The following is a 20,681-nucleotide window of genomic DNA, read 5'->3' as shown; positions in this document are numbered from 1 at the left end:
GGCTGGCTATGCCAAAGCAAGCACGCTATCCACTGTGTGATCTTCTGACCCCCACACTTTAGAAATCTCTTGTGGGAGCTACACGCCCTACTTCTGAGGGGCCATGTGGTGCCGGGGATCAAACCAGGGCCTTAGCCCTGCAAGGCACTTGTGACTACCGCTCGATCCACACATGTCTTTCCGGTTTGGGGAGCACACCCCATGGTGCTCAGGGGCTACTCCCAGCTCAGTACTCAGGGCTTATGCCTGACAGTGCTTAGGGAACCTCGTGGTCCCAGGGGTCCAGAAAATAAGGTGTGCTCTTGGCCCTTACGCTCATTGCACTGTTAAGAAGACTTTGAAATGTGCCGAGGGGGAGAAGGTGTCGGGGACCAAGGTGTGTGCCGGTCCCTGCGGCCAGGGAGCACTCTTTAGGGAGCAGAGAGGAGACTGGAAGGGTCTCATTTTCTAATCACCAATGACCTACAAGCCATGTGGCAAGTCCTGTTTGGGGACATCTGTCCTGTGTTCCAGGCTGGGCTTCTGTCCCCTGGCACCATCCCTCCTCTTGTGACTCTTACTATGAGCCTTGGAGCCTTGTCCCCGGGCCGGAGCCCCGTGACAATCGTCACCCGCCCAGTAGAGGCCTTGGCGTCTGGTCTGCCCGGGGGCAAGCAGGTGTGGGGGTTCAGTGTGTGTCCCCGGAGTCGAGTTGGAGAGGCAGGCCTGAGCCGCAGCCACTCTGGTGCCTGCCTTCCGACTCCACTAGTTCCACTTGTCTGTGGGTCCGTCTGTTCATTTCTAGCTTTGTTCAGTCAGGGCCTGAGTGCGGCTGAGTGCAAGCACTGTGGGCAGATGGGTGGGTGTGGCCCTACCTTCCCGTCCTGTCAGTGACAGATGACACCCAGGCAAGGCACGCCCGATGTTGGAGGAATGCATGAGATCAGGAGTGGAGGGGTGGGGGGCTGTAGCAGTCAGGGAAGACTTCCTGGAGGGGGTGGTGTCAGAAGTGGCTTCGGAAGAGTTCAGGAGAGCTTGCGGAGCTTGCTCGGTCAGGTAGCTGATCTGCTGGAGAGGAAGCCCCTGCTGGTGGCAGGGACAGAGGGATGACTGGACCACACAGGAGGACCCGGCTCTGGACCTGCAGACGGGCCAGGTGGCCTTCATGTCCCGACCTGTTCCCCAACCCCTCCACTTTGTCTCCATGTGGAAGCTGCTGAGGGTCCCGCCCGGGCCTGGCCAGGACCCCCGCTCCTGCACAGGTGTATGCCTGATGGCCCCGCTTCCTGGTCCTCGGCTCTGCAGAGGCCGGGACATGGGTGCTCTTTTTTTTTTCTTTTTGGGTCACACCCAGTGATACTCAGGGGTTACTCCTGGCTCTGCACTCAGGAATTACTCCTGATGGTGCTCAGGGGACCATATGGGATGCTGGGAATCGAACCTGGGTCGGCCACGTGCAAGGCAAACGCCCTACCCGCTGTGCTATCGCTCCAGCCCCAAGGGGTGCTCTTGAGCCTGTGACTTAACCTCTCTGAGCCCGTTTCTCCTGCTGGGGAGACCCAGGGAAGGACGGTGGCGCAGTGTCATGAACAGGGCCTGATGTCACATGTGGCTGGAGTCACAGTCCCTGCAGGAGTGTGGCCGAGGCCCAGAGGCCAAACCCAGCCTGGCGAACCCTGTGCCAGCTGCCCTGCCTGGCCCTTAGTGGGTGTCTCTCCTTTGAGAAGGCTTCCAGGTGGCAGCCGCCCCGTTATAGTCTCTGCAGATGGGGGCTGTGGCTTTCACAGTGCCCGCCCCCCACGCCAGATGGCCTGTAAGGGGCTGCTGAAGGGTCTCCTGACCTCAGGCTCCCACTGGCTTCTCTGGGCCCAAGCCTGGAGGTCACAGCAGGGTCTAGTGCATGTGTGGCCTACACCCCTGTGATTCTGGGGTGCCCCTTTAAAAACTTTCCCCAAGACACCTTATTTTTTAATTTTTTTGGCTTTTATGGTCACCCCCGGCGATGCTCAGGGATTACTCCTGGCTCTGCACTCAGGAATTACTCCTGGCAGACTTGGGACCATATCGGATGCCCGGGATCTAACCTGGGTCAGCCGTGTGCAAGGCAAACACCCTGCCCTTTGTACTGTCATTCCAGCCCCAAGATACACCCGCCTATGCACAGGGGTTCTCCTAGCTCTGTACTCAGGAATTACTCCTGGTGGTGCTCAGGGGACCATATGGGATACTGGGAATTGAACCTGGGTGGGCCGTGTGCAAGGCAAACGCCCTACCCGCTGTGCTATCGCTCCAGCCCCAAGATACTTTTATTTTTAGGATAGGCCATAGGGCCAGAGTGAGAGTACAGCGGGAGCTTCTCCCTGAACAGATTTTTGCCAACCTGAGCTCGATCCCCAGCACCCCATAAGGTCCCTGAGCCCCACCAGGAGTGATTCCTGAGCAGAGCCAGGGGTAAGCCCCGAGCACCACTGGGTAAGAACCCAAATCCAAAAGAGCAAAAGCCAAACAGATTACAACGTTCTGCCAGCACACAAGCTGCTCATGGGACTTTAGCATGTTGGGACACCCTTGAAGCACACAACACTGCAAATGTGAAATTAGGACCAAAACGATTGTCTAGGAAATCACAGCGGACAAAGGGGGCATGAGCCACTGCTCTCTCCTGTCCCCGTCTGGAGAAGCACACACAAGACGCTGGTGTGGCAGGAGGGAAGAGCCCTCTGACTGTGTCTCCCCCTACCAGTGCCCCCGCGTGAACGGAGTCAAGGCCCACACGGACCAGCGCAACCGCAGGCGCGTGGTGCTGGACCTGCAGATCTGGTGAGCGCTCGCGGAGGCGGGACGGGCAGGGATGCGCCGCACGGGGCTGCCCGCGTACCCTCTGATTCGGGGTGCGGAAGCCTCTCCCCACGCAGCCCCCCCGCAGGGCAACCCCCTTCATGGGGGCTGGGTGAGCACAAGCCCCTGCGTGGGAGAAGAGGAGGGTAGGCAGAATGAATGGGCCTCACTGTGGTCAAGCCGGGATGGCCGCACTCGCTGACCCCACACCAGAAGGCTCAGGTCAGGGCCCAGGGGGCGGGTCCCGGGGTGTGGCTTGGTCAAGGGAGGCGTGGCCTGTGAGGCGTGGTTTGTAGATGGAGGCGTGGTCTGTTTCAGGGTTGGGGCTGGTGGGTGGGGCCTAGCCTCTGCCTGTACCCGCCATGCTCAGCCACTGCTGACCTCTGCTTCCTCCGGTCTGATCTTCTGAGACCGCGTCCTGAGCTCCCTGGACCCAGTGCTTGGCAGCAGAGCCCCCTTATCTGCTCAGTGCCAACGCCCCATTCCAAACTTGCCTGGAAGAGGCCTGGGGGGGTGGCGCCAAGGGGGGCAGACTCTGCACACACCAGGAGCCTCCCCATGCCTGTGAGGTGGTACCCAGAGTTACCTCCCTTGAGGTCAGAGCTGGGATGCGGAGAGGCGCATACCTCCTGGGCCTGGGTCAGCTTCTGAGGCTGAGGCTGGAGAGCCAGGACGGGATGCTCTGACCGAGCCCCTCAAGACACTCCCCCCACCCTTTGCAGCTACATCGGGGACTGTGAGATCAGCGTGGAGCTGCAGAAAATCCAGGCTGGTGTGAATGGGATCCAGGTGGGGGTGCCCCTCCACTCCTCCCTCTCTGGCCTGGGGTGCGGGTGGGGACAGAACAAGGCTACGGGTCCAGAAAGCCAGTGGGGCCCAGCCTGCATGTTTGTAAAGACACCCCCCAGGTGGGCTCTGGCTGTGGGGAGGGTGGGCATCTGGTAGGCAGCTGAGCGTGGGGGGGCGGGGCAGTACCCATGGTAGCAAGCAAAGTGGGGGTGTCCTGGCGTGATCCCTGCTCAGACACAGTGGCCCTGCATGCGGGGTACAGAGCATGTCCCACGCCGCGTGTCCAGTTGCAGGGCACACTGCGCGTCATCCTGGAGCCGCTCCTGGTGGATAAGCCCTTCGTGGGGGCCGTGACCGTGTTCTTCCTGCAGAAGCCGGTGAGCCCCGGGCCCTGCCCCTCGGAAGCCCCGCCCCTTTATCCCAGAAGGCCTTGAGGTGCCCCCCCCCCCCCTTCCCAGGACTGAGAACCAACTCAGACGGGCGGGGCAGTGCCCCAGGGGCACAGTCTGGGCTGGGTATGAGCCCCCTGTGGCCACAGGGCCTGTCCTCAGCAGGACAAAGAGGAGCCCAGCCCTGCCACCTGCTCCCCCAGCTGGGCCCCATGCCAGTGAGGGCGGATGCAGCTCTCAGGCCAGAGCTGCCTCCGTCCAGCCTCACCGCTCCCCGCCCCGCACCCCCAGCACTTGCAGATCAACTGGACGGGCCTGACCAACCTGCTGGACGCACCAGGAATCAAGTAAGAGTCCCGGAGAGCAGCCAGGCAGTGCCACAGTGAGGACGGGGAGGCCCACCCTGCCCCCCCTGCCCTGCAGGGCAGGGACAGCCTGGGATGGCACAAGCATCCGCATGCATCCACACATGAACATCCCCGCACGCGCGCACACACACACACATGCACACACGTACATCCCACATCCACACACATACATCCATACGCATCTCCACATATGTACATTTGCACATACATGCATACACCTTCACACATGCACATTCCCCTACACATTCACACAGGCACACACATGCATGCATATCTGTGCACACAAATCCTTACACACACACACACACACACACACACACACACACACATGCACGCACTCCTGAGGAACATGGACAGGCCAGCCAGGCTTGCGGCTCTGGTCCTCAGGACTGTGTCACCTGGGACAAGTGACCGACCCTCTTTTCAGCATTAGCAGAGCCTGCTTCTTCAGGTTCCTGGGAGAACAGTGGGGGTGTGGGGTAGTGTCACAGTTGGAGCAGGCACAGGCCTTTCCTTTGTGTCCCTATGACCCCCTCCCTTACCTGAAGTGAAGTGAGACACACAGGAGACCCCCACTGTGATTCGGGGTGCCAGGAGGCCCCGAGGCTGGGAAGGCTGCCCTAACACGAGCCTGTGGGGTAGGGCTCCAGGGGGGACAATGAGGCTACGCCTGCCCCGGGCTTCCGGGGGAGTGTCCCCCACTGCCCACCTGGGGCAGGTGCTACTGCCTGGCACACAGCGCGCGGCCCCCGCCCCTTCTGGACGCCGCCTGGCAGGGCGGCGCGTGGCCCCTGGGCTCACAGCCCCCGTAGCCGGCCTCGATCCCTCTCCCCCCGCAGCGAGGTGTCCGACAGCCTCCTGGAGGACCTCATCGCCGCGCACCTGGTGCTGCCTAACCGCGTGTCGGTGCCCGTGAAGAAGGGGCTGGACGTGACGCGCCTGCGCTTCCCGCTGCCGCACGTGAGCTGCTGCCCGGGCCGGTGTCCGGGAGGGGGACGCCCATGGGCGCCCGAGTTCTGCCAAAGGCGGCGCCTGAGTCTGGGCACGGTGGAGTGACTTGCCCCCCAGATCGCCCCTAGGGAGAGGCAAGCAAGGCCTGGTGGGGGCTGTGGGTGTTCACTCCGGACCCCTTCTCAGTCCCCAAGCCCATGGTGCCGGCTTCCCTGGGGCTCCTCTGCTCAGGGGCCCCAGGCATGGCCTCACGGTCCTGCTCTGGCTTCAGGCTTCAGGGCTGGTGGCCTCCGGGTGAGGGCTGCCTGCCCCCCCTTGTAGGCTGTTCCCTCCAGCGTGGGTCATCCGCACCTGTGCCCTGAGCGGTTCCCATCCCAGCAGTAGGCTCGCATGGGCAGTCCCTCTGGGGCTCCCAGCAGCCGGTACTGTTCCCTGTGTTCTCTGGAGGGTGGGTTTCTCCCCGGCTCCCCTTTTCAAGCCCTCCACCCCCCCCTGTCAAGCTTCCCTCTAAGGAAACCGGCTTCTTCCCTGACTCCCCGTGGTCTAGGCACCCCACTCCCCACCTCCTGTCTCAGAGCAGCACACGGCAGGGACCCCAGAGGACTCCCCCACTCCGGGCTGGCGGCAGCAGCTTCCCTCTGGCCTTGTCCCTGTTGCATGGAACCCTCGCGTGGTCGTGGCTGGGGCCCCTGGCAGCCCTCCTATGCTGAGCCCCCCTCAGAACAGCACTGCCCGGAGCTGCCTGCAGCATCTCTCCCTACCGACTTTTGGGGAGCATCTAGGAGGAGGCTTGCAGGGGTTGGGGGGTGCACCTGAGATTACGGGTGGGGCAGGAGACCCAGTCACCCCCTGGGAGCTGGGGTCCTTGATCTTGCACCCTGTTCTACCTGAGGCACAACCCATAGGATGGGGCTGGGGAGGCCCCGTGCTGGCCTTGATGAGCCCGGGGACCCACCCCCAGTGGCAGGCAGTGCCCACAGGGCTGGGCACACCCCACCCCATGGCAGGAGGAGGATTAACGGAGGGGTCCAGAGGGTGTTTTATTTTATTTATTTAATTTTTGCTTTTTGGGTCACACCCGGCGATGCACAGGGGTTACTCCTGGCTCTGCACTCAGGAATTACCCCTGGCGGTGCTCAGGGGACTCTATGGGATGCTGGGAATCGAACCTGGGTCGGCTGCGTGCAAGGCAAACACCCTCCCTGCTGTACTATCGCTCCGGCCCCCCGGAGGGTGTTTTAGCGGAGGACCGAGGTCCTGTGGCTGGTTGGAGGCAGCGGCGTCCCTGGGCACTGACCAGGCTGCCCAGGAGACGGAGGGTGTTAGTTATCTGATTGCTCTGGGGCTGGGGCTGGAGGCTGGCGCGGCCCGGGCAGCAGCCCTGAGCCGGGTGGGGCGGGGGTGGTCTTCCAGGGCGTGATCAGAGTGCACTTGCTGGAGGCGGAGAACCTGGCCCAGAAGGACAACTTCCTAGGGATCCCGGGCAAGTCGGACCCGTACGCCAAGGTGAGCATCGGCCTGCAGCACTGCCGGAGCAAGACCGTCTACAAGAACCTGAACCCCACCTGGAACGAGGTGTTCGAGGTGAGAGCCCTGCCCACGTTTGCTGCCCTCCAGCCCGGCACCTGCCAGAATGGCCTCACCCTTGTGGCTCTCTCAGACCCCGGGGGTCGCTGGGCCAACCACAGCAGTCTTGGTCCTGGGAAATACAAACTGGCCCGGGCGTGGCCTGGCAGAGCCACTGGGTGACAGGGACAGGTTCCTGTGACTGTCCTGCCCAGGTCGCTGGGCTCGTGTGAGGGCTACTCCTGGCCAGCCCCTCCTGCCAACTCACTGCACCATTTGGCCTCAGCCCTCCCTGGCTACGGCTGACACCCAGGAAGCAAAAACATTTTTTTTCTGTTTCCTTTTCTTTTTTGGGGCCACACCCATCGATACTCAGGGGCCACCCATGGTGGTGCTCGGGGACTGTGTGGTGCCATGGACAGAACCCAGGGCTCCCACGTGCCAAGCAAGTGCTCCAGCCTTTTGAGTCACCTCTCTGGGCCCAGATTAGAAAGTCCAGCTACACCTACGACCCGTGCGTGGTGGGGGCCCCGGCAGGTTGCGTGCATGGCAGGTGCTCTGGTGGCTGCCAGAGCCCAGGTCTCTATGTTCCCCGGGCAGTGCCCACAGCTGCCCGCCCTGCCCAGCACAGTCTCCAGGTGGGCTTGCCCAGCCCCTGCCTGGCGCCTGGGGTCACGCGTTCCACAGGGGCTGCTCTTTCCTCCAGCTCATCGTCCACGAAGTTCCTGGGCAGGACCTGGAAGTTGACCTGTACGATGAGGATCCCGACAGGGACGACTTTCTGGGCAGGTGAGAAGGGTGAGCCGGGCCTGCAGGGGCGCTGCCTGCACCCAGGTTCCCACAGACCCTCTGTCCCTGTCACCCAGTGGCTCTGCCAGGCCACGCCCGGGCCGGTTTGCATTTCCCAGGACCAAGACTGCTGGCACTTGGGTGGGGTGTGCTGAGTTCCTTAGTCCCCGATTATTGCAGAGGGGGGTTCACTGTGCCAGGCCCCCACTCCCTGCTGGCTCCAGCTCTGGCTCTGCTGGGGCCCCCCACAGTCACCCCTGGACCTGCGGGATGAGTCCAGTGCTATCCGGCGTCCCCTCTGGTCTCTGGCGACATCCCAGGGTGGGGTTTCCGGCCGAGCTGACGCCTGTGCTTGCAGCCTGCAGATATGCCTCGGAGACGTCAGGACCAACAGGGTGGTGGATGAGGTAGAGTGCCCCTGCCCCCAGCGCTGTTTCGGTCCCTGGGCATGGTGCTTGGGCCTTCTAGAAACTTCTCTCCCCGTCCCTCAGGCCCACCCGGCAGACCGGGTAGGCCTGAGGGACCCCTTCCCCTTCCCCTTCCTTTCCCCCCACGCCCCAGGATGGAGCTGTCTGAGGGATCTAGGGCAGCCCACCAGCCCCGTTCTGAGTGTGCACCCCCGCCGTGTCCCCCCAGTGGTTTGTGCTGAATGACACGGTTAGCGGGCGTCTGCACCTGCGGCTGGAGTGGCTGTCCCTCATCGCAGACCCCGAGGCTCTGACCGAGGTGTGTGCAGGGGTCCCACTCACCACAGGAAGGAGGTCTGTGTGTGGGGGGTGCGGGAGGCAGCAGCAACAGCAACAGCACCAGCACCAGCGCCAGGTCCCGCCCTGAGGATCCTCCCCCCGCACCCTCACTGGGGTCCTCGGCCCCTGGAGAGGCCAGTGGGACCTGGCACCTCGGGCAGGCTGGGGTGTGGGGGCCCCGAGAGCAGCCCGGACAGGCACCCAGGGAGGGTCTGTGTTTCCGCAGGACCATGGGGGCCTCTCCACTGCCCTCCTCGTGGTCTTCCTGGAGAGCGCCTGCAATCTGCCGGTGAGTGGCGCAGCCCGCTTGGTGCCCGCCCTGTGCCCACAGCCCATCCTGTGCCCGACCATGCCCACAGTCAGCCCTGTGCCCACCCCTCTGGGTGCCCACAGCCCACCCTGCACCTGCCCCATGCCCACCCATGCCCACCCCGTGTCCACAGCCTGCCCTGCCCCTGCAGCCCACCCCGTACCCTCAGCCTGCCCCATGGGGCACAGCTCACCCCATGCCCTCAGCCTGCCCCATGCCCACAGCCCACCCCATGCCCTCAGCCTGCCACATGCCCACAGCCCACCCCATGCCCTCAGCCTGCCACATGCCCACAACCCTCCGGGTGCCCACAGCCCGCCCTGTGCCTGCCCCATGCCCGCCCATGCCCACCCCATGTCCACAGCCTGCCCTGCGCCCACCCCATGCCCACAGTCTGCCCCACCCCCACAGCCCTCCCCGTGCCCTCAGCCTTCCCCATGCCCACAGCCCTCCCCGTGCCCTCAGCCTGCCCCATGCCCACAGCCCACCCAGCCCCTTCCCACGCCCTCATGCCTCTTCCTGTCCCGCAGAGAAACCCCTTCGACTACCTTAACGGAGAGTATCGAGCCAAGAAGCTGTCCAGGTTCGCCAAGGTGAGTGTATGAGTGTGTGTACCACATGTGTCTATGGGCGCGTGTGCAGGCCCCGGGCCCCCTGGCGCCCATCCGTGCTCACGCCGGGGCAGATGGGAGCTGTGGCTCCCGAGGGGGGCTGCCCGGCTCCACCCCACCCACCTGCATGATGGCCGAGGCCCCAGCTCTGTCCCCTTCTCAGTGCCCTCTTACAAGTGGGCCCAGAGATTTGGGGCACAGCCAGGGTAGGAGCCAGAACACCAGGGACTCATGGCTCCGGGGCGCAGGGGCCTGCAGCCAAAGCCCTGCCTGTCCTCTGTGTGGACGCCCCCCACCGGGCCCTGCCCTCGGGCTTGTTCCCAGGGGCCGGCCAGGGGCCTGGGGGACTCTCAGCCTCGTCTCACAGGTAGTCCTGGTCGGCCTGCTGTGGCCCGGGGGGGTGGGGGGAGATGGAGGAGGGGTGGGCGTGGGGTGAGCAGCCCCTGACAAGCCCCCTTTGCAGAACAAGGCCAGCAGAGACCCCTCCTCCTACGTCAAGCTGTCGGTGGGCGGGCAGACCCACACGAGCAAGGTCAGCGCCTGGGGAGCAGCCGGGGGAGGGCTGGGGGGTCCGGCCGTTTCCTGGGGAGCAGCCAGAGAAGGGCAGGTGCAGGCGCTGAGTGGCCTCACAGTGTCTGCCATCTCCGGCAGCAGCAGGGGTGGGGTGTGGGGATGGGGGTGCCCTCAGCTTGGCCCTTAGCCACCACCACCGTGTAGACCCTGGAGGGCCCCAGCGCCCTGGGAATGAGCCCTGGTGTGGGTCTGACTGGGCCCCCCTAACGCTCCCTGGCCTTGGGCACTGGCTTGCTGCGCCCCCGAGCTGACCCAGACAGGCTCCCCCTGACCCCGGTGCTGCTCCCTCCCGTCCCAGACGTGTCCCCGCAGCAAGGACCCGGTGTGGAGCCAGTCCTTCTCCTTCTTCGTGAGTGACGTGACGGCCGAGCAGCTGCAGCTGAAGGTGAGCTTGAGGGGTGGGGTGGGGGCTCCTGGAGCACCGCTGGGAGGCGTCGGGGAGGGGTCGCCAGAAGTGCACCCCACGGAGGAAAGCAGGCCGATGCTCTGTGGGAGAGCGGGGCAGAGGCGGTGGTGGGCAGGCCTGCCAGGGTCACAGCGCACCCACCTAGCAGGGTCAGTACTAATGGACCAGAAACAGAACCTCTTCACATGGAAGAGAGCGAGTGTCTTGGCTTCACCCAGGGACAAATGACTGGTCCTGGGTCTCTTGGCCCACAGTGATGGAGCTGGGTCCCTGGGGTCCTCAGCCTCGTCTGCATGCCCTGGGCAGGGGCAAGGCAGCTTCTGAGCCCCTGCGCCGCTGGCACGGGGCAGCCCGGGGCCCATGACTGCCATCCCAGCCCCCCCCCCGCCACACCCCTGGCCACACTCTCTGCCCCACGGGCCGAGCTCTAGGTCCCAGAGGCCACTAGAAGCCCCCAGGGCTGAAGTCACGCTCGGGTGGTGGTGAGGCGGGGTCACGCTGCTGGCTTGTGACTGTCTGCTGCGGCCCAGGTGCTGGACGACGAGCAGGAGTGTGCCCTGGGCGTGCTGGACTTCGACCTGTGCCAGATCCTGCCCTGCGCCGACCTCACCCTCGAGCAGCGCTTCCAGCTGGACCACTCGGGCCTGGACAGCCTTGTCTCCATGAGGCTGGTGCTTCGGGTACCCCCTTGCCCTTGGTACCCGCGGGAGGGCAAGAGGGGACCCAGCTCCCAGGGCCCGCTCTGTGCCAGGAAGGCGCTTCCTGGCTTCCGGCCGGGGGTCCCGCAGCCGCCCCTCTTCAAATTCTCAGTCTTCTTCCGAATAGAACTTCTTGGCTGGAGCCTCTGCTGGTGCGCCCGGGCCCACTACCCCCTTCACGTTCCGTCTCTTTATCCCACTGCTCCATTCTGAGTCTGCCATCCTTCCCTCGCCGTGGCCCCTCTGGCCTTCCTTCCTTCCTGTTGGCCCACCAGTTGCCCCTCTAGTCTGGTGCCCTGGCCCCTGTTTATACAATGTTCTCCTGTGGACCTTTGGAGTATCCCTGGGCATTGGGTGTCAGTTGGGCACCACTTAGACCACCAAGTCCTTCTCTGATTATGCCTGACAGTGGCAGAGATGGGGCCCAGTTAGGACCCAACTCATCATTTTCATTTCAAATGTCTATTTGTCTCATTTTTAATTTCTTCTTTTTTTTTCTTTTTGGATCCCGCCTGGCAATGCACAGGGGTTATTCCTGACTCTGAACTCAGGAATTACTCCTGGTGGTGCTCAGGGGACCCTATGGGATGCTGGGAATCAAACCCGGGTCGGCTGCCTGCAAGGCAAATGCCCTACCCGCTGTGCTATCGCTCCAGCCCCTCATTTTTCATTTCATCTTTTTCCAAATTGACCTTGTCTTTTTGTGTTGCATTTTTAAAGATTAGTTTTCCATTTCGACTCTATCTTTAATCATTGGAGGATGCTTGATGGAACCATCTCTGTTAATCCTATGATCTGAAGACCTCGGAAACGAAGTGTTTTTGTGTCTGCAGGCGCCTTTCTTGTTTGGGGGCCACACTTGGCCGTGCAGGGGCTTCTCCCAGCTCTGTGCTCAGGGCCCGTGTGGTGCCCGGGGTTGAAGCCAAGTGTATGCTCGGCTCGGTGAGCAACCTCTGGGCTTTGTGGTTTCTCTGTGACTCTGTTGGGGATGGTTGACAGGCCTGGCTGGTGGCGTCTGCTCCCCAGGACAGTCTGTCTCACTGCAGCACAGTCTGTCTCTCAGAGCACAGCATACACCTGCATCTGTTTTTCTGGATTTTGGGTTTTGGTGTTTTTTGTTTGTTTGGCTTGGGGGCCACTCCCAGTGGTGCTCCAGGGTTACTTCTGGCTCAGCACTCAGGGATCACTTCTGGTGGTGCCCAGGAGACCATACGGGGTGCCAAGGATCAAATCTGGGTTGGCCACACTACCTGCTCTACTATCTCTCTGGTCCCCCTATTCACTTTTTTTGGGGGGGTGGGTTGTGCATACCTGGCTGTGCTCAGGGTTTACTCCTGGATCTGTGCTCAAGAATTACTCCTTGCCATGCTCAGGGGACCTTATGAGATGCTGGGGATTGAACGTGGATCGGCCACATGAAAGACAAATACCCTACCCACCGTCCTACCTCTCTGTCTCCCGTCTGTTCATCTTAACTCTGGGTTTGAAGGCCCCAAAGGTGGTCTACGCATGACCCCCAAACTCAGAGACAGGCTGGCCCAATGCAGTGCCCTCAGGAAAGATGGTTTCCCCGCTGTAGGATTTCCTGACTCGCTATGACCGCGGAGTTTCACTTTACTTCATTCTGAATCACGAATCACGAAATTCCGTTGACCGTTGAGTGGCTCGAGCGGTCTCAGTAACCTCTACATTCGTCCTAGCCCTGAGATTTTAGAAGCCTCTAAAGGCTTCAGGGTCAGGGGAATGAGATCCAGTTGGTTACTGGCTTTGGCATATGGATACACCATGGGAAGCTTGCGAGGCTGTCCCATGTGGGCAGGAAACTCTCAGTAGCTTGCGAGTTTCTCCCAGAGGGAAAAGTAGGTTATAAAATATCTTCTGGGAGCTTGCTTTTAAGTCTCTGGATGTTGGCCGTTGATGGGATTACACACAACTGGGTTCCTCTGCCGGTACCTTCATGCGTGAGGCCTGTCTGAACATGTGGAGAGGGGCCTTGAGCATGGCTGTGACTAAGTTCTGGTGGTCTTCGGGCACCGTGAGCTCTGCTCGGGGCAGGGAGGGAAGCTGGAGCCCATCCCCTCCGAGGGACCCCGGGGAAGACAGCCAGGCGTGCGGACAAGAGACTCTCTTGCCCATTATCTCTCTTTCTCTATTCTGAAAGAGACCGTTTTCAGCACGCCAGGTCACTGCAAATTCCCTCGAAATAGGAAGGGACAGAGCAGTGAGATGGGCACCAGGAGCACAGACGTGTGTCTGCTTAGGCCCCCAGACCTAGGGGACAGCACTGATGGGTGAAGATGGGGTGATTCTGCCCAGCAGGCATGACTGTGGCTGGCGCAAGTGTCTGGGTGAGGGGGTGAGCCCTGGTGGGGAGCAGCCAGGGGCAGCAAAGGGCTGAACTCTGAGAAAATTATTGAAAATTATTCTGGAAGGGAGAAGACCCTTTTCCCATCGGCCCAGCGGGAACCGGGAGAAAGGGGTGGCCGTGCCCCTAACCCAGCTGTCATCTGCTTGCAGTTCCTGCGCGTGGAGGAGAGAGAGCTGGGGAGCCCGTACACGGGCCCCGATGCCCAGAAGAAGGGCCCCCTGTTCATTAAGAAGGTGCCCACCCAGCAGGGCCCCGAAGCTGCACCCTCGGGCCAGGCCCAGGCAGGCCCGCCCTGCCCCCCCACCCCAGCACCTGCGGTCAGTGAAGAAGCCCCGGAGAGCACCCCAACCGCCACTGCCGTCCCCGCACAGGGCCACCAAGAGACACACCCCGAGCCCAAAGGCAAGGACAGCGCCAAAGGGACCCGTGCACCCCAGGGGGAGAAGAGGAGCTCGGCCACCATCTTCCTGACTGTCCCCGGCCCCCACTCTCCGGGCCCCATCAAGTCACCCCGGCCCATGCCGAACCCGGCCTTCCCATTCGCGTGGCCACCCCAGAGGCTGGCCCCCAGCATGGCCTCGCTCAGCTCCCTGGCCTCCTCCTGCTTTGACCTGACAAGTGACAGCCTCCACCTCCAGTATGCACCTCTCTGCCTCCGCGCCGGCCCTTCCCGCCACAGTAGAACTGAACATGGCCCCACGTGTGCGGGTTCTGGGGATTTCCAGCAGGGGGTGTGCTGTTGGAGCGCAGGCGCGCAGGGTCCGGGGGTGCGGGTAGGGGCGTGGGGGGGCAGGGCGGCGTGCAGGACAGGGGGGAAGGGGGCGCGGGGCAGGGCGCGCAGGGCAAGGAGGCAGAAGGGCGCGGGGCAGGGGGGCGGAGGGGCAGGGGCGTGCGCGGGGCAGGTGTGCGCGCGGGGCAGACTCGGATGCGGGACGACGTGGCTGGGCAGCAGCTGGTGGCCAAGATTTCCCCGGAGTTTAGCCAGGAGGCGGGCCCACGGCAGCGCTCCCGCCAGACAGTCCCATCAGAGCCTCGTTTCCCCAGTACAGAGGCGCGGTGTGGGTGGTCGGGGCCAGGATCGCTGACCCGCTGTCCCCTCACAGAGGCGGGGCGCTCCGGCAGCGCGGCCTGGGTGAGATCCAGCTCACCGTGCGCTACGTGTGTCTGCGGCGCTGCCTCCGGGTGCTCATCAATGGCTGCAGGTGAGGGCGGCGGCCACCGACGGGGGGCGGGGGGGGGGGGACGGAGCCAGATGCTCCATGGCAGTGCTGGGTCGCCCCTTGCTTTGCTCAGGCACGGCCTTGGGGGAGGCTGCGAGTCCGGACAGGTCCTGCCGAGGACTCGCTTGGTCCCCTGACATCACCAATGGTGTGGTCAGGACCTGGATGATACTCCCTGCAGACGTTTCTGCGCTGAGGAGCGCTCCTTAAACGGGGCAGCAGCCCGTGCTGCTGGCGGGAGCCGGGCCTTGCCGGGCAGCTCTGGCACTGAAGGCCAAGGTCAGGGACAGCTCTGTCCACAGTACCAAGGTTTCAAACCAGGCGCCCCTTTCCTGTTTTCTATTTATCATCCTTGATTTTCTTGGTTGTTCAGGGGCCACACCCAGCAGTGCTCAGGGCTCACTCCTGGCTCTGCACTCAGGGATCACTCCTGGAGGGCTCAGGGGACCATGCGGGGTGTCAGGGTTGGAACCTGCGTCCACCACACTCAAGACAAGCGCCCTCCGCGCTCTGCTCTGGCCTTTGTCATTGATTTTCAGTGTATATTTCGAGGGCTCAGCATTGTGATTTGACATCTGTAGACATCTGTAGATCACCCCACCCCCACCCAATGCCTTTCCCTCCTGCCCAGCCCCTCTCCCCTGGTTAGCCATCAGTCTGCTCTGAGTTTGGTTTTCTTTCATCTTCCCTTCTATTCCACAGTTGCTGTTAGGGGGTTCCTAGGCGGTGGGCTGCAGAGTCTCCAGCCCCTTCCTTTCCCCGGGGCTGAGGTCAGTGCTTGGGCGTCTGTGAGCCCCAGCCCACCGCCTTCAGGCGTCCAGCCCCGAGGTTCCCAAATGAACAGGGGGAGTCCTAGGGGAGGGGGGCGTGTAGGAGCAAGGGGGGCAGCGAAGGCAGTGCCTGGCCTGCCCTGATGCTGACCAGATCCTCTCTCTCCCTGACGCTTTGGAACTGGCCCAGAAACCTGACTCCCTGTACCAGCAGCGGAGCTGACCCCTACGTCCGCGTCTACCTGCTGCCGGAAAGGAGGTGGGCGAGCCGGAAGAAGACCTCAGTGAAGCGCAAGACCCTGGAGCCCCTCTTTGACGAGACGTAAGGGGGCCGAGGGAGTGCTGGGCGTCACCCCGGATCATTGCCCTGCCCACTGCGCTCTCGCCCTGGGCCCTCCTTTCTTGCTTTGGATGGGTCAGTGATGTCAGGTCATATTCTAAATCTTCTTACTCACGTTGGCCTCAACAAAAGTCAGAATCTCGGGGCTGGAGCGATAGCACAGCGGGTAGGGCGTTTGCCTTGCACGCGGCCAACCCGGGTTCGAATCCCAGCATCCCATATGGTCCCCTGAGCACCACCAGGAGTAATTCCTGAGTGCAGAGCCAGGAGTGACCCCTGAGCATCGCCAGGTGTGACCCCAAAAGCAATAAATAAATAAATAAATAAATAAATAAATAAATAAATAAAAGAGACCATCCTCAAGGCGGCTCGGGGGCAGAGGGCTTGGGGGAATGAGAGGAGAGGGGTCTGGTTTTCATGAGGAAATCCATCTCTGTTAAAAATGGGACAGCGAAACATGGCTGCAGTATTTGGGGGACAGCCCCACTCCCCCAGCCTAGGAATGAGCCTAGTTCTCAGGGGGCCAGCCCCCTACCTAGGAATGAAGCTACTTCTCTGGGGGGCTTCCCTGCCTCCGACCCAGGAGCGAACCTGGCTCAGCGTCCTCCTGTGAGCACACTTTGGCCAAGGCTCACCTCGCTCAGCAGGAGGGTTGCTGCGCACTCCAGCCCTCTCTGCTGCGTGGCCGGAGCCTAAGCTGTCAGAACAGGCCACTTAGAAAGGGCAGGAAGAGGGGCTGGAGTGATAGCACAGCGGGTAGGGCGTTTGCCTTGCACTCGGCTGATGCAGGTTCGATTCCCAGCATCCCATATGGTCCCCTGAGCACGGCCAGGGGTAATTCCTGAGCGCAGAGCCAGGAGTGACCCCTGAGCATCGCTGGGTGTGACCCAAAAAGAAAAAAAACGGGCAGGAAGGGGCTGCGACCAGGGACTGAGCAGACACCACCCAGAAGGGGCTGCAGATGGTGAGCACTGGAAGAAAGCAGACACCCTGTTATTGTCCGTCATCAGGACGCATTTGGGGAGCACTGTGAGCCGGTACTTGTTTGGATCCTCTTTTAGTTATAGCTACTCTTCTAACGCAGGAAAACGAAGGAAACACGTTCGTCTTGTTTGACGTTAGGGCCCGGAGGAGACTCCTGAGGACACTTGGGCAGGTGGATGGGGCTCAGGCCCGAGGATGAGGTGCTGCTTGGGCTGGGGACTGACCAGCTGGACCCCTGGACCCTGAAACACAATTTTTTTTTTGCTTTTTGGGTCACACCCAGCGATGCTCAGGGGTCACTCCTGGCTTTGCACTCAGGAATTACTCCTGGCAGTGCTTGGGGGACCATATGGGATGCCAGGGATCAAACCCAGGTCGGCCGCGTGCAAGGCAAACGCCCCACCCTCTGTGCTATCGCTCTGGCCCCCCTGAAACACAATTAGGTCCAACAATGTGCATAAACCTTCTTTCCTATCTTTTGCTTCTTAAAGATTTGAGTTTTTTGTTCCCATGGAAGAAGTACAGAAGAGGTCACTGGACATCGCGGTGAAGAACAGTCGGCCGCTGGGCTCTCACCGGAGGAAGGAGCTGGGGAAAGTGAGCACCGGAGACCTCTGGGCCCTGCCCCACCCCACACCACTGGGGTCCCTCCACCCCAGTGCATTACCAAAACTAACTTCACGGGACGGGGAGGGGGAGTCTCACTGGGAGGTTTTTATATTTTGATTTTTAAATAGGACTGAAAAGTATAGGTCTATAAATTAAACCAATGAACTCCATTTTAACAACTGCAAGAATCTAAATCCAATAACAAGTTATTAGAATCTAAATCTAATAACAAGTGCTGCTTTGCTGCACAGAGCCCAGCACGAGGCCGCGGCCTCATCCCATCAGGGCTTCTGTGGTGATGGGCTTTTACTGGAAGTGGAAGAAATCTGTGCCTCATTCTGATTCTCTGTGATTGTCTAGGTACTGATTGACTTATCAAAAGAAGACCTGATTAAGGGCTTCTCACAGTGGTGAGTGTGACCTTTAATTTTATTGTGTTAAAACACTACTAAGCTCCTCAGCCAGTTTTCCATATTCTACCTCCAAACTTCCGTTTTCAGAGTTTCAGGTCTGAAGCGGGAAAGAGAACCACATTTTTATTTTCTTTTTGGGTCACACCTGGCGATGCACAGGGATTATTCCTGGCTCTGCACTCAGGAATTACCCCTGGCATTGCTCAGGGGACCATATGGGATGCTGGGAATCGAACCCCCGTCAGCCTCGTGCAAGGCAAACGCCCTACCCGCTGTGCTATCGCTCCAGCCCTGGAAAGAGAATCACTTTGAAAGGCTTTATGGTCCATAATTCTCACCAAGAACCTACCTTGGTGTCAGTCTGCAGAGAGGGCAGAGAGAAGTCCAGGCAGGTGGAGTGCCCTGTTGGAGCCCTGGCACAGCCCCTTGACACTGGAGGGTGCAGGGCCTGTGGGGGAACCCTCGGTCCCGACTTCTTTGGGGCCACAGCTGTTGCTGGGGAAACCCAACATATCCAGAGAATACAAAGGTTAGTTGGCCTTGTCATTACCGGCGGCTGACGGCTTGGGCCGTGGGAAGCAGACACCTCTGGCTGTCGGCAGCACTTCCCCCTTGCCTCTGCGTTAGAGACTTAAAGTAATGCGTTAGCAGCTTCTTCCGAGCCTCCCTTTGCCACCTACGTTAAGGTACGTAGGCGCAGTCCTTCAGCCTCCCTTAGCTATTGTCATATAACTGAGTCTATGGCGCGTGTGGGTGACTTTGTCCTAGTCAGGCTGCATGCACACATCTAGAGAGCATCCATTGCCCTACACGGGTAATAATCTTCACGTTCCCACGGTTCAAATAGCTGCTGGATGGTTACTGGGCTCATCAGTCCTAACCCAGATCTAAATTTATGTTTTACAGGTATGAGCTGACTCCAGATGGACAGTCCAGAAGCTGATGAGCCTTGTACGTTATCCACTTTGGACTGAACTGTGTACATATATATATTTTTGTAATTTAACCCAGACACACTTACTTTGTGTGTGTGTGTGTGTGTGTGTGTGTGTGTGTGTGTGTGTGTGTGTGTGTGTACCCCATGGTACTTAGCCATTTGGGCCAGACAGTTCAACAGAAGAGCCCCAGGATGCGGTGCTGAGGATTGAACCCCCTCAGCCTCCTGTGCTAGCTCCTCACCCTTTTTGTCAGACGTCACTGCACAACTGGCTTGTACTGGGAAAAGGTAAACCCGTAAGAGAAAAAAAAGCTACTTTCTTGTTTGGACTGAACTATTTCCAATCCAGAAAGAAACAAGGGATTTTGTGCCTGGTCCGGGCTGCAGACAGGGGTGTGAGGGAAGCTCATGCCCGGAGCAGCCGTCCAGGCAGAAGGTGCTGATGGAAGCGGCTCTTAGAGCCCCAGCACAGAACGACAGTGACCCAGCCCGAGTGCTCAGAGCCAGCCGTGATCCCTCTGGCTACACCAACTGCTACGTCTGGGCCTGGGTTGATTCCAATGCCCGATCTGGAACTAAAATGTATTTTCCTCAGGGCACCAATGTTACACTGATGCACCACTGCAGAGCTTAAATACTCCAGTGGAGGGAGGGGACAAACCCAGGGGTCTGGCCTGGCTCAGTCCGCCCCCCTTGAGATAACTGGTTCACCCAAATACCAAACTCTGTATGTTGTATATTTAAATATGTGCCTCTTTTGCATTTCCAACTTTATAAAACCAAATATTCTAATCCTCTCTAGTGTCCCTAGAGCCGTGCCCAGGTCACACCCCTTCAGAGGCACACAGCGCCCTCTGTCGCCAGTGTCTGTCCCTGCTTCCTTCAGTCCCATTTGCTGGAAGGTACATCCTAAAGCTTGTGTCGTGTTAGCCTTCAAAATGACCTCTGAGGGGCTGGAGTGATAACACAGCAGGTAGGGCATTTGCCTTGCACTCGGCCAACCCGGGTTCGATTCCCAGCATCCCATATGGTCCCCTGAGCAACGCCAGGGGTAATTCCTGACTGCAGAGCCAGGAGTAACCCCTGTGCAGAGCCAGGTGTGACCCAAAAAGCAAGAAAAAAAAATGACCTCTGACTTCCCTTTAGACCTACTGAGATTTGGTCGCTGTCCATTTTTACCATTTTATTCAAGTGCAGATGCTGTATTCCAGAATGATCGAAATGCTCTAGTTTGTCTACCCAAATCTACTTACCACTGGGAGAGCCGCTGAGGCCAGTCCACGTGGAAACAGCCCCCCCCACCCCAACACCTCTCTCACTCCCTGCAATACTGTGCAGCTCTCTTTTGAGAAAGTCCTTGTCTTGTAACACAGAACCTCAGAAAATGTTTATTACGTACCCATGGTCACATGCTAGGCCGTCTGCTTGCACTGTGGCTTGGATCTTATGTGTGTGTCTTTTTTTGGATCACACCTAACGATGCTCAGGGGTTACTCCTGAATCTGCACTCAGGAATTACAACTGGTGGCACCTGGGGGCCAGATGGGATGCCAGGGATGGAATCCGGGGGTCAGCCTTGTGCAAGGCCAATGCCCTCCCCGCTGTCCTATCACTCCAACCCCCGAGCTTGGTTTTTAAAGTTTGCTTGTTCCCTAATTGACCTGTAAATGACCTGAATTGACTATCAACCTCTATGCTCCCCAGACTGTATAAAATACATGCTGGATGTCTGAATATTTCTACTGACACTTATATTTTGCATGAAAAGTTCTCATAATAAAATGGGGCAATCGGTGCCTGTCCTATCTACCTCACACTGGCATTGTCATGCATGTTCACTAGAATAGTCCCTTGCAAATGGCAACCTGCCAGGGAAGTAGAAGGGAACATTCGCTATCACACCTGGAATATCAGCAGCCCCCAGTGATCAGGATGGCAGACAAGGGACTGGAGGGATAGTACAGTGAGTAGGATCCTTGCCTTGCACACAGCTGACCTGGCTTCGATCCCCAGAACTTGATATGGTC

General features: G+C 60.1%; 1 protein-coding gene across 1 annotated transcript in view; it reads left to right on the top strand.

Annotated features, from left to right (window-relative positions):
* ESYT3 (extended synaptotagmin 3) overlaps nucleotides 1-18,740 on the top strand; it is a 35,742-nt gene extending 17,002 nt beyond the window's left edge. The window contains exons 4-23 of the mRNA XM_055128250.1: nucleotides 2,723-2,799; nucleotides 3,540-3,606; nucleotides 3,894-3,983; nucleotides 4,287-4,342; nucleotides 5,203-5,323; nucleotides 6,728-6,898; nucleotides 7,587-7,669; nucleotides 8,028-8,076; nucleotides 8,306-8,395; nucleotides 8,642-8,704; nucleotides 9,256-9,318; nucleotides 9,800-9,868; nucleotides 10,208-10,294; nucleotides 10,846-10,995; nucleotides 13,531-14,018; nucleotides 14,485-14,583; nucleotides 15,562-15,693; nucleotides 17,187-17,292; nucleotides 17,665-17,714; nucleotides 18,624-18,740. Of these exons, the coding sequence (XP_054984225.1) occupies nucleotides 2,723-2,799; nucleotides 3,540-3,606; nucleotides 3,894-3,983; nucleotides 4,287-4,342; nucleotides 5,203-5,323; nucleotides 6,728-6,898; nucleotides 7,587-7,669; nucleotides 8,028-8,076; nucleotides 8,306-8,395; nucleotides 8,642-8,704; nucleotides 9,256-9,318; nucleotides 9,800-9,868; nucleotides 10,208-10,294; nucleotides 10,846-10,995; nucleotides 13,531-14,018; nucleotides 14,485-14,583; nucleotides 15,562-15,693; nucleotides 17,187-17,292; nucleotides 17,665-17,714; nucleotides 18,624-18,660 (2,148 nt within the window). The 3' untranslated portion in view covers nucleotides 18,661-18,740. The remainder of the gene's footprint in view (nucleotides 1-2,722; nucleotides 2,800-3,539; nucleotides 3,607-3,893; nucleotides 3,984-4,286; nucleotides 4,343-5,202; nucleotides 5,324-6,727; nucleotides 6,899-7,586; nucleotides 7,670-8,027; nucleotides 8,077-8,305; nucleotides 8,396-8,641; nucleotides 8,705-9,255; nucleotides 9,319-9,799; nucleotides 9,869-10,207; nucleotides 10,295-10,845; nucleotides 10,996-13,530; nucleotides 14,019-14,484; nucleotides 14,584-15,561; nucleotides 15,694-17,186; nucleotides 17,293-17,664; nucleotides 17,715-18,623) is intronic.
* Nucleotides 18,741-20,681: the final 1,941 nt, after the last annotated feature.

This window comes from Sorex araneus, chromosome 2, assembly GCF_027595985.1.
Source record: "Sorex araneus isolate mSorAra2 chromosome 2, mSorAra2.pri, whole genome shotgun sequence".
Lineage (NCBI taxonomy): Eukaryota > Metazoa > Chordata > Mammalia > Eulipotyphla > Soricidae > Sorex > Sorex araneus.
Note: the sequence above shows the minus strand (reverse complement) of the source record. Positions and strands in the feature narration are given on the sequence as shown.